The sequence below is a fragment of the Narcine bancroftii genome, chromosome 3, assembly GCF_036971445.1.
Source record: "Narcine bancroftii isolate sNarBan1 chromosome 3, sNarBan1.hap1, whole genome shotgun sequence".
NCBI classification, from domain to species: Eukaryota; Metazoa; Chordata; class Chondrichthyes; order Torpediniformes; family Narcinidae; genus Narcine; species Narcine bancroftii.
The window spans coordinates 219,462,253-219,474,895 of NC_091471.1; the positions used below are offsets into that span (position 1 = coordinate 219,462,253).

Consider the following 12,643-nt stretch of genomic DNA (forward strand, 5'->3'; position numbering starts at 1 on the left):
TGGCAGCTCGATCCACTTACCAACCACCCACTATGTGAAAAAGGTGACCTCACTCTAGGCCAGTGGTTCTCAGCCTTTTTCTTTCCACCCATACCACTTTAAGTAATCCCTATGCCATCGCTGCTATGATTACTAAGGGATTGCTTAAGGAGGTATGTGAGTGGAAAGAAAAAGTTTGAAAACCACTAATTGACTCGTTATATACACAGTTTCATAACTCCAAAGCAAATGGGCCAATGACAATTTTTCTCAAGAAAAATATTTCAGTAACAATTGGGTCTAGAGCAGTGATTCTCAACCTTCCCTTCCCACTCACATCCCACCTTAAGCACAGAGCACCTATGGCAAAGTGGTATGTGAGTGGAAAGATAAAGGTTGAGAACCACTCCTCTAAGCCCTCCAGCTTTAAAAACCTCTACCCTGCGGGGAAAAAAAATCATCCTATCTATGCCCCTCATGGTTTTTTTTACAAAAACACCTCTGTAAAGACATCTTGCATTCCAGAGAGAAAAGTCCCAGCCTCTCGTAACTCAAGCCCTCCAGTCCAGACTGCATCCTTCCAAACCTTTTCTGTGCATTTTCCAGCTTAATGACATCTTTCCTATAATTCAGCAACCAGAACTGCACACAATTCCTCATGATTTAGGAACCCCAAACAGACCGTCCCAGTGAATCTGCAAGAAGCATTTTCTGCAACCAGAGCTCCTTTTGCATCCTCCAACATCAGAGAAACTGCATGCAGACTGAAACATTGCTTTGTTGAACACCATTGCTCCACCCACTGCAACTGCAAGGATCTCCCAGTGGGCAACTACTTTAATTCCACTTCCCATTCCCACCCTGACATGTTCATGACCAGGCTGAGGCCACATGCAATTTGGAGGAACAACATCTTGTATTCAATTTTGCCAGACTCCAACCAGATTTCTCAAATTTGCGGTCGCCTCCTTCTTCCTCCCCTCTTCCCCCCACCATCTCTCTGGCCCAATTCCTCCTCCTATTTTTTCTTTTCCCCTTCCATTCTCCAGTCTCCCCTACCAGACTATATCTTTTTCTGAACTCTCTGCCTCTTGGGCGCATCAACTCTGAGCTCTTTTCTCTCTTCCCTCCCCCCCCCCCCACTTGTATCCACCACTCGATCACTTGCCAGCCGCTGCACCTCCCCCTCACTATTTACTTGGGCCTCCTCTGGTTCCTGCTAGTCCTAATCAAGTTTTCAGCCGAAAACCTTGACTAAAATTGCTTTCCATTGATGCTGCCTGACCTGCGGAGTTCCCTTAACACTTTCTGTGCTGCTTATATAACATTCCAAATAATGATCTCTCCCCCACCCCGTCTACAGCTGAGGCACGACTTCTCAATTCCTGACCTCTGACAGATGAAGGCAAGTGTATAAAATGCCTTTTTACACCATCTTGTCTACCTGGGTCACCCCTTTCAGATGAAGGAAAGTGTATAAAATGCCTTTTACACCATTCTGTCTACCTGGGTCACCCTTCTCTCTCTGTGCCCTAGTTTGATTGACCAAATTATATCATCTCACACTCATCGAAGTAAAATTCCATCTGCATAGTTTCCCAGTTGATCTAGCTCTTGAGGTAACCTTCTTCACTCTCCACTAAACCATCCATTTTGGTTTAATCTGCAAAATTACTATGAAAACTACACAGTCACTCCTATCATAAATATATGGATGACAAACAGCCCACCACAGGCTCCTGCTGCACTCCTCTGGTTCCAGGTCTCCAATCAGAACAACAACCTTTCACTACCACATATTCACTCCTTCTACCAAGCTAACTTTGAATTAATTTCACCAGTTCACCTTTGATCCCATGTGATCCAACCTTCCAGACCACGATGACTGTCCCTAATCTGTCCTTGCCGATCCAAAAGCATAACAGTTAGCTGGCGCACGACCCGGATTTGAATCTTACGTCTTCTGTAAGGAGTTTGCATGTTCTTCCCTGGATGCTCTGGTATCCTCCCACCCTCCAAAAATGTAGAGTGTTGGTAGGTTCATTGGGTGTAATTGGCCAGCTAAGTTTTATTGGCCAGAAGGGCCTTCTACTGTGCTGTATTGTTAATCCTTTCTCTCAAAGTCTCTTCCAGTAACTTTCCCACTCCTGGTGATAAACCCACCAACCTGCAGCTCCCTGGTTTGTCCATGAAACCCCTCGAACTACAGTCTGGGTGGTGTCTGCATTACACGAGAGATTGGATTTTAAAGCAGGAAGGTTGTGTTGCAACGTTATGACAGTGCCATTGAGGTCACATCTGGAGAATTGTGTCCACTTCTGGTCTCCTTACTCGAGAAAATATATACTGGATTTGGAGGTGGTGCAGAAGTTTTCCAGGTTGATTCCAGAAATGGTTGGAGTAGGGTAATTTAAGAGGAGAGTTTGAGTAGGCATTGGAGTTTAGAAGCATGAGCAGATATAGCATAGAAACATACAAAATTAAGAAAGGGAGAGATAAGATAAAGCCATTAAAACAGTGGTTCTCAAACTTTTTCTTTCCACTCACGTACCACTTTAAATATTTCCTATGCCCCCATGGTGCTCTGTGATTAGTAAGGGATTGCTTAAATTGGTATGTGGGTGGGAAGAAAAAGGTTGAAAACCAGTTTTAATCGTCTCTGATTGATTCGTTACTTGCACGATTTCATAACTCCAAAGGAAATGGGCCAATGACAATTTTTCTCAAGCAAAATATTTCAGTAACAATTGGGTCTAGAGCAGTGATTCTCAACCATCCCTTTCCACCCACTCACTACCTTAAGCAATCCCTTACTAATCACAGAGCATCAATGGCACAGGGATTACTTAAAGTGGTGTGTGAGTGGAAAGAAAAAGGTCGGGAACCACTAATCCAAAAGACAGAGCTTTTCCAAGCCTCAGATCCATTGTGCCTTAACCTTCTGAACCAGACAACCATAGGGGACCTTACTAAAAGCCTTATAAGAACATTTAGATGCTTAGAGCACTGGATGCACATGGCTTTTACACAGCCACTGCATAACAGGAAATTTACACAAAACTCCTACAGTGCAGGCTGTCTAAAAAGTTTGGAACAACAGAAATGAGCAACTCATTCCAGTTCCAATTTGTTTTTCCTGTGGTAGCCCTAGACATTTTTTTTGCAGACAGCCTGCAATCTAAACTAAACTGCAGGCCGTCCGCAACAATGGGCCAATGGACTCGACGTGCATGATGATGTCAATGCAGTGGCGCTGTACGTCGCACGCAGGGTCAACGCCGACTTTGAAATCACTGTGACTCAGGAAGTTTAGGATAAACGTCCTTCCTGTGTGAATGGCCACTGCGGAGGGCAAGCGTGAAGATATCTTCGGGAAACTATTGTGGCAGCTGTGGTAAAAAACCAAACCGATTTATATTTAAATAAATGAAAATAGGTCATATTTTAACATGTCTCATTTTAATCTACCCACATTTCCCATAATCGCTGCCCCAAACCGCACCGAATATGTCCTAATGTACTCTCTTTCTTGTGACCATACATTATCATGAAAACTTTGTCAAATCTACACATATTTAAGCAGAAATGAAAACATTCTCACCTCCATTCACTCCAATGATGAACCGTCCCACAATCAACATTTCAAAGGAGTGAGCAATTTCACTTAAGGACATAAATAAAGCAGCAACAATTGCAAATGCATTATTTAGGAGAAGTGTCCCCTTCCTGGAAGCAAAATAAAGGACAGATTTCACACTAAGGAATTGGTTTTAGGCTTCAGGCATTGTTAAGTTGAATACTCGGAATATTTTCTTAAAGACCATGATTGACAATATCTGATTTGAATCACATTTCAAAGGCAAAAGGGTTATCTCTATGAATTGGCCCTTCATATTTAACTCTAAAATGGAAAGTTTGAGTTTACTATTCATAGGGGCATATCCACCAAATACTCATTGTTAGCAAAAAAAAAATAAACAAAATTTCACGGCAGACTTCACTGGAAAAGAAATAGCGGGTTATCTTCTGTGACGACCAAATCGGGTCCGGTAGCCCAAGCACAAACATTTCAATATGATATTTTATAAACTAATGGAAGAGCTTTCAGAGTTGAAATGCGTTCTCTGTTTCAGCAGCGGAGCTGCCCATCAATGTTTGTTACACATACAGTATGCCAGGGACCATCTCTGCTGTGCACATCTCACTAGTATCTGGATTGGAGATAGACATCCTGCAATTATCATATAACTGATGCTCCATGATAAACGTCAATAAAAACCAAAAGGGGAGATTACTTTCCTGGGGATATATTACTAACTTACTAAGAGTCAAATTATCCATCCTAGATGCTTATACTTATTTATTTATTTGCACCAATGAAAACCTTGTCCTGCATATGTACAGGTATTGTTTGCCTGTATGAGTGTTTTGTCACATTGTGTGTGTGCGTGTTTTGCACCGAGGACCAGAGAACACGGTTTTGTTGGGTTGTAGTTGTGCAATCAGATGACAAACTGGAGTTGATCAAGATATACAAGAGTAATTGGGTTATTGCAATGAGGGATGTCAAGATCCCCACGTTAACACAAACTAGTTTAGAGTGAAAGGCATAGAGAGGGTGGATTGTTTATAATGCATCAAAGAGAGCTTTTTGACAAAGTAGGCTACCTGACTAAAGGAAGTGCAGTAATGGACATAATTTTGGGAAACATTCAAGATTCAATATTCAATTTTCAATTTATTGCCATTTTAATAAAACGATGTCATATTATATGAAATTACTTTTGCCTGCTGTAAGGCAGATAGATTCACCATTGGCAGAAATTACCTGAAGTGCCTCTTATAGTCAGAGAGAGAGAGAAGTGAAAGAGAGTCCCCCTCAGAGTCATCGAGTGTCCGTAGATTCGCCTCCAGTGCTCCCACAGCCACAGAGTCCAGAACAATCCATTGACACCCTGAGCTCCATATCCGAACCTCCAACGTGGTCAGGAACCCTTCAGCACCCCCTCACACCCCAGCTCCGATACCTGGTACCCCTCCAAGCCAGTTTCAAGCCAGTCTCTAGCAGCCCACAGCCTCCGTGGGTTCTTCGCCTCGAGACGCCAGCAGCTTGCCGCACGTGTTGGCCTTACAGCCGCAGAACCCCCTCACTGGTCCACTCCAGTGGGTCATCTTTCTGCTTCTCCTTCTCAGACGGGAGATGGGCTCCCCGCTTTCTGTTGCCCTGTGCAAGTCCTCCGCTCCCCTGGAGTCTGCAGCCCCTCATGGCTGCTGCCAATAGGTACCACCATCTTGGGCGCAGACCCCACAGTCATGAGATTTTAAATAAAACCACTATCGGCTCCTTTAATAGGCCATTCAAAGTCTGTGCCGAGCTGACAGCAGCTAACTGGGTGGTTGAGCCCACAGGAGCACTGTATCTCTGCTCCTTGCTGCTCGGGTTGGGGGGGGGGGGGGGGGGGGAGGTCCACACAAGTGGTAGAGCTTCCGCTACAGCGGCTGTGCACCATTTTGAAACATAACTGGAAAAGTAGTTGAAGGGGGAGAGCATTTCGATGAAGGTGATCATAACTCAAAAGTTTCAAGGTAGTTGTGGGAAGGGATAGGCAGAGCCTGGAAATTAAGGTCCTGAATTCAGGAAAGCAGAATTCAGTATCACAAATCCTAGAAAAAGCAGACTGGCAGCAGCTTTTTGCAGGTAGGTCCACAGCAACAAGTTGGAAGCATTTAAATGTGACATGATTATGTTTTTAAGACTGCAATGTCCGGGGGGAGGGAAAGAAAAGGGGGGAGAAAAAAAAAGCTGAAAAAATTAACATAATTACTGCCCATGTGGGCGTTCATACTGGGCGCCTTTTCAGACTGCACGTACCTGAGGGCAACAGTCCCGGTGGTTGGACGTGCAGGAGAGTGGATGGCCGTCAACAGATTTTTTTTTCGGTACAATTTACACTTCCTCCAGAAAATTGCAGGGGTCCCACAGGATAAATCGCAGGGGCAGGAATTAACTCCAAATTCCTGCACGTCCCTTCTTAGACTGCCTGTGTAATGGCCAAATTCTTTGATTGTGCAGTTACATGCCTTCAGTCTAAAAACCATAAATGAGAGTTCAGAGACAACCTGCTGCCATGAGGGTAAAAGCAAGTGGTGGGGGTATCGAGGGCAAGGTTTAAAAAAAGCAAGCATATGGCAAGTAGAGAGAAATGAAGATAGGAGGGCCATTAGGAGCACTGAAAGTAAAATAATTCTTTAAAAATGAGACAGAGGGAATAGAAATGACTTGAAATATTACTGGCAGACAGGACCAAGAAAATACCAAGGCTTTTTATAAGCACATGAAGAGCAAGTGAAAGACTGGGATCCAAGGTCCAAAATGGCAACGTGTTTTTATGAAATCAGACAACATGCTTGTGGTCTTGAGTAAAAACTTCTCATCTGTGCTCACCCAAGAGAAGGGTATTGCAGCTTGGAGGTTTCAGAGAGAGGAACGACACAAGATCAAATTTAATTAGTTGAAAAGTATTGGGTGTCGGAGAAGACTTATAGGTAGATAAATCCCCAGCACCTGATGAGATCCATTCCTGGCTGCTGCAAGAGGCAGGGAAAGTTTCCTTAGGCCCTGACAATAGGTCTTTTCAAACTGCCGTGTAAAGTGGGGTTGACTGGACAATTTGTCCGGTTAATGCCCCAGTTACGTGACAGTTAGAAAGGGTCCAACCAGGTCAAGCCCATCAGTACCCAAACAGGTCTCTGACCTACCTTAAAGATAGTCAGGGAACCCAGTTAAATTTACCCAGGTCTTATCCACGGGTGATTTGTACAGGAAAATGATTGATCTGCTCATTCTGGTGATGTCAGCGCTTGCATGCGTGCATCACCACGGCAGCCAGGATTCTCCCTTAAATAGCAGAGCTGGGAATTTAATGGGTAGATCACCCTGCAATTTGAAAGGTGCTTCCAGCACCTTTGCCCCAGTAAGATGGGTTTGAGTTTTGAGTTCATCCTGTTCAAAATCTCTGTAGTGACTGTTTGTTGTGTTTCTCCTGAAATAGGGGAAAAGAAGAACTCTTTACAGTAACCTGGAAGAAGGCACGTTTCTTCGGAAAGACGCTTCAGTGGCTAATTAAGGAAATCAGTTTGCATGTCCAACAAAGAACATCTCTCTGCACCCACCAATGACCCTCCTGACTGGTAACAACTTAAGGCATCAGAGCCTGTTGAATATAATGACTGTTTAACTCTGTGCACAGTCCTGAAAACTACTGATACCAGTGAACTTGGAGAAGTGAACAGTAAATGACTGGACAGTGAAAAAAGAACCATCTTGAAAACGCATACAGAATTAGGAGGGATTTAAGTAAATGGATAGTAATAATATAGAATAATATTTAATTTAAGAAAATAAAACCAGTTTTGTTTAAGAGGCCATTGTCTTGGTGAATTTCTGTTGCTGCTGGTTTTCGAGTCCTTGGGGCTTGAAATAAGCTACATATTGATGAGAAAACTTTTATGGCCACACTTAATTCCACCAGCCCACCTCCACCCACCACCCCCCCCCACCCCCACCTCCAAGGCTGAGCACTGTGTCTGTCCAATCAATATTAAGGAAGGTAAAGTTACCTACCAGTACAACCTTATAATTCTTTATGCAGCTAAATTGTATTTTAGCTTCTCCCATTCCCAATATCTTTTGGGGAAGGGGGGGTCCTTTAGTACAATCTCAAAGAGATGACCCCCTTACTATTTATGTCCCATCCATATACCGAAGAATATCCTGTGTATTGCCATGACATTCAGCCTAATCAAAATCAACTCTGTAATTTCCTTTATCAACCATAAATTGCACTTTCCACCATGACCACAAGCTCAGAAGGTCCCAGATGTATACCAGACTAGAGGTTTAGAGGTTGGCATCATATGACATGTTCCACAATCCTGGTAAATCTCTGCATCCTTTCCAAAGCAGGCTCATCCTTCCTGTTATAATTCCCCCTCTTTGCCTTCTCCCAGTCAACCATTCTCCTATCCACGTGTGCACCTTTCCCATAATACCAGTGGCCTTTAATGTGAGTAAAGGCGAGGATGCCCATTTTGGAGGCAGAAACAAGAGAGCAGAATATTATTTAAATGGAGTTAAGCTAGGGAGTGGAATAATGCAAGGGGATCTGGGCATACTTGTTCACCAGTCATTGAAAACTAGCATGCAGGTTCAGCAAGCGGTGAAGAAGGTGAATGGTATATTGGCTTTCATAAAGAGGGGATTGGAGTATAGGAGTAGAGAAGTCCTCCTGCAGTTGTACTGGGCCCTGGTGAGACCTCACCTGGAGTACTGCATCCAATTCTGGTCCCCATATTTAAGAAAGGACATACTTACTATAGAGGGAGGCCAGCACAGATTTAGAAGGTTAGTTCCCAGGATGGCAGGATTGTCATATGTGGATAGGTTAGAAAGACTGGGATTATATGCGACGGAGTTTAGAAGGATGAGGGGAGACATGATTGAGGTATTTAGGATTATCAAAGGGCTTGACAGGGTGAAATCAGAGCACATGTTCCCAATGATGGAAGAGACTAGGACTAGAGGGCATAGTTTAAGAATACAGGGAAGGCTATTTAAGAAAGAAATGAGGAGAAATTTTTTTACCCAGAGAGTTGTGGGTCTGTGGAATGCATTATCATAGAGGGTAGTGGGGGTGGATTCACTGGATATATTTAAGAGAGAGTTGGATAAGGCTCTTGTGGGCAGGGGAGTTGAGGGTTATGGGGATAAGGCGGGGATTGGTGATTGAAAGAGAAAGATCAGCCATGATCCAATAAATGGCGGTGCTGGCTCGGCGGGGCAATTGACCTACTCCAGCACCTATTGTCTATTGTTTAGCAGTCTCATGTGCAGAAGCAAAAAAATAAATTATATTTTACACTGTGTACAGTTTATTTTTTGCACTACCAATTAGTGGTGATTCTGCTACGCCCACAAGAAAAAGGAATCTCAGGGTTGTATGTGATGTCATGTATGTACTCTGACAATAAATCTGAATCTGACCATGTCAATAATATATTTGTGTCATTCATAATAACATGGAACATAGTAGTCTGCAGCACAATACAGGTTTTTCAGCCTAAAATGTGGTGCCAACCTTGTTATCTACTCCAACAGCTGCCTAGAAATTCCTGTCTGTATAACCCTCCAATTGTATCAGCTCCAGGCAGCTATCTAATCGTCTCTTGGAAGATCCTATTGTCCCTGCCTCCACCACTGTTGCTGGCAACACATTCCATGCACCCATCACTCTCTGTGTGGAGAAACATACCTCTCATATCCCCCCCTTCACTTACTCCCAAACACCTTAAAACTATGCCCGCCGACGCCCCCCTTACGATGTAATTAATACCAGCCTCATCCTTTCATATGCACAACTGTTATGTACAATTGACATTCAACTGGAAAGTGTGCAGAAAATATTCACAAGAATGTTGCTGGGCTGGTCAGCTTGAATTATAAGGAGAGGCTGGGTCTTTACTCCTTAAAGTGCAGAAATCTATGGAAAGACCTTATGGAGGAACATAAAATAATTATGATTGGGCATAATCAGGTAAATTGTCTTTTTCCAAAGGTAGAGGAATAACACGGCATAAATTTAAGGTGAAATGCCAGAACAATTGAAACATACAATGGATGTCAGATACATGGATAGGAAAGGATGAGGGGATATGAACTAGATTGATGAGCATGGACTTTAGACTCCAAGTGGAGATGTCCTATTTGAGTCATTCACCATTAATGAGCAGATACTGTTAGGATGACCATTGTGAAAATGAGGCAGACCAGCCCAAGGAACAGAAATTTGTCGAAGTGATGGGAGGGCAATCAAAGTAGCCTGGATGTTCTTGGGATAGGACTGGGCCAATGGGGTCAAAGGGGATTTAAGGGTTGGTGGGCAAGTGCACAGAGTTAATGGGTCTATCAGAGCAATTGAGTGTGTGCCCCACAGCTTGAAGGAAGAACCGGGCAGTGCAGAGTTATGAAACAACAAGGTTGGATGTTATGGAAGGGAGATTTCAGAAAGTGGTAAGGTCAGCAGTGGTGTGGAGATGGTAGCCTGATATTTCTGGGCAGGATCCTGCTCAAGGAATGAGGAGGTATCAGAGCTGTCTTCTGTCTTTGGCATGGTGGCAGTCAGTGCACCAGACCACACAAGGGTTTAATAGGGAGGTTAAGATTGGTGCAGAGTGAAGAGTAGTGCATTCAGAACCTCCATAGACAAGGCTCTTCAACTCTTCCTCCACCACATTGACAAGTAAATTGATGCTCCTCCTACATCTATGATGAGCTCATCAACTTTATCCACTTTGCTGCCAATTTGTATTCTGACCTCAAATTCACTTGGTCCATCTCTGGTAACTCTCTCCCTTTTCTCAATCAGTCTCCATCTCTACATTATCTATAAACTCACCCCCACTCACACAGTTACCTCGACTACATCTCTTCCGCCCTGTTTCCTGTAAGGATTCCATTCCTTTCAATTCTTCTGTCTCTGCCGCATCTGTTCACAGGATGAGGGTTTCTATTCCAGGACATCTGAGATGTTCAAGAAATGGGACTTCCCTTCCACTACCATTAATTCAGCTCAGACCTGCACCTCCTCTATTTCCTGCATATCTATTCTGGCCTCTTCCATCCTCCCCAAGGATGGGGTTCCCCCTTGTCCTTACCTACCACCAGCCTCTATGTCCGGCATATTATTCTCCATAGTTTCTGCCACCTACAATGGGATCCCACCACCAGATGCACATTCCCTCCCCTTTTCACTTTCAGTACGGATCGATCCCACCGCAATTCCCTCGCCCACTCATCACTTTCCTTTCTTTTTAAAATATCTTTATTGAGTTTAACATACAAATCTTACATAAAAAGTCTTTTAATAAAAGAAATAACAGGTCATATCATATAGACATGAATAGAAAAGAAGTTAAACTACATTAGACAATCCCTTGATCTAAACAAAGGGCAAGTCCTGTCTAATTTAATGATATAATCTCGACAACCATATTTAAACCCATATTTAATATTAATCTAGAAAAAAACAAAAAACTAAAAAAATTAAAACTAAATCTAATTACTGCCCCCCCACCCCACCCACAATCAAAGTTACCTTGTAGAAAAGGATGTAAAGATATGGATCAAATAGCGACCTTCAGACACTAATCAAAGAATCTCAGAGCATCCAAACTTCTAAAAATCTTCCAATTCTGCTAATATTCTGTGAATAGGCCCCTCATCTTTTCAAATTGAACCTTTCTATCTTTAATATTATATCTAATTTTATCTAACATTAAATAGGACATTACATCATGTAATCCTTGTGTACAAGTAGGTGAAGAGTCATCTTTCTATTTCATTAAAATTACTTGTCTGGCTATCAGTGTGGTATGGCTAAAACTTTCTCCTGGGATGAGGACAAAGGTATATCCGGTTCATGAGAAAAACCAAAAACAATTCAAGGTTGTGGTTCTATTATGATCTTAAAACTCGTTGATAAAGATTGGAAAAAATTTCCAAAAATCTTCCTAAATTGAGACAGTCCCAAAACACATGGATCAGAGAATCTTCAAAAATTTTACATTTCTTACATAGTGGATCAACATCAGCATAAAAGTGAGATAATTTAAATTTGGAGATGAGTGTACCACCTTTAATTGTAATTAAATCATTAGTCAAGCCAAGAGTAGAGTACCAATCTTCACCTGAAAATTTTATATTCAAATCACGTTCCCAATCATTCTTAATCACAGCCATTGAGGCTGATCTTAAATCCAGTAGATCATTATAAATACATGATATTCATCCATCATGAATAAATTGTAAGTTAAAAATATATCAAGAATATTTGTATTTGAGATTCAAAGAAAATCAGAAAGCTTGCACTCAACAAAATGCCTTTTTTTAAATATCTAAAAAATCTATATTAGGAAGATTACATTTAGCTGACAATTGCTCAAAAGAGGCAAAGTTTTCTCGAATACAAAGATCTTTATAACTTTTGATATCTAATCTATACCTTTCGTTAAAATCCCCATCCAACACAGATGGCTGAAAAAAAACAAATTTTACCTGAATATTTGTACCTTTTTCAAGCATTGCTAATTTTCATTCCTAAATCTTTCTTTAACTCAATAGATTCGACTATTTCTTCATACATGTGGGCAGGGAAAACAACCCACCTATAAATAAAGCCCATCTTCAAAAGACTAAAAGGAATGGGGGATTATCACTTCCAGATTTTATTATCTGGCGATTAATACACGCAATCTACTTTTATTATTATTGCATTTTGATAGTGAATCACCCTTCTTGGGTAGAAATGGAATTGAAGTTTTCTCAAAACTCACCCATGTGGCATTTTTAGGTTACTTTTTACCTTTTCCCTTTTCTAAATTGCCCCGTAATGCGATAATGAGATATAGGCTGAGAATGTGGTCTGAGTCTGCTGATGGGGTAACACATCTCCAACTGATTTCAACTTTCTCCCATAATAACTAACTGTTGAAACTTGCAAAAGTTGCTCTACTTGAGAAACTTTTAACAATGGATGACAGAAGTGGGAAAAATGCTAAAGAAACAAAAGGAGCTGCTAGTTTTCCCAGAAGAAACTCAAGATATTAT

At 42.0% G+C, this 12,643-nt stretch overlaps 1 protein-coding gene across 3 annotated transcripts in view; it reads right to left on the reverse strand.

Annotated features, from left to right (window-relative positions):
* The window catches only part of slc2a9l2 (solute carrier family 2 member 9, like 2), a 316,787-nt gene that overhangs the window by 229,286 nt on the left and 74,858 nt on the right, over positions 1–12,643 (reverse strand). For all 3 annotated transcript variants that reach the window (XM_069926647.1, XM_069926646.1, XM_069926648.1), the window contains exon 5: positions 3,581–3,705. In XM_069926647.1, coding sequence (XP_069782748.1) covers positions 3,581–3,705 — 125 coding nt within the window. The remainder of the gene's footprint in view (positions 1–3,580; positions 3,706–12,643) is intronic.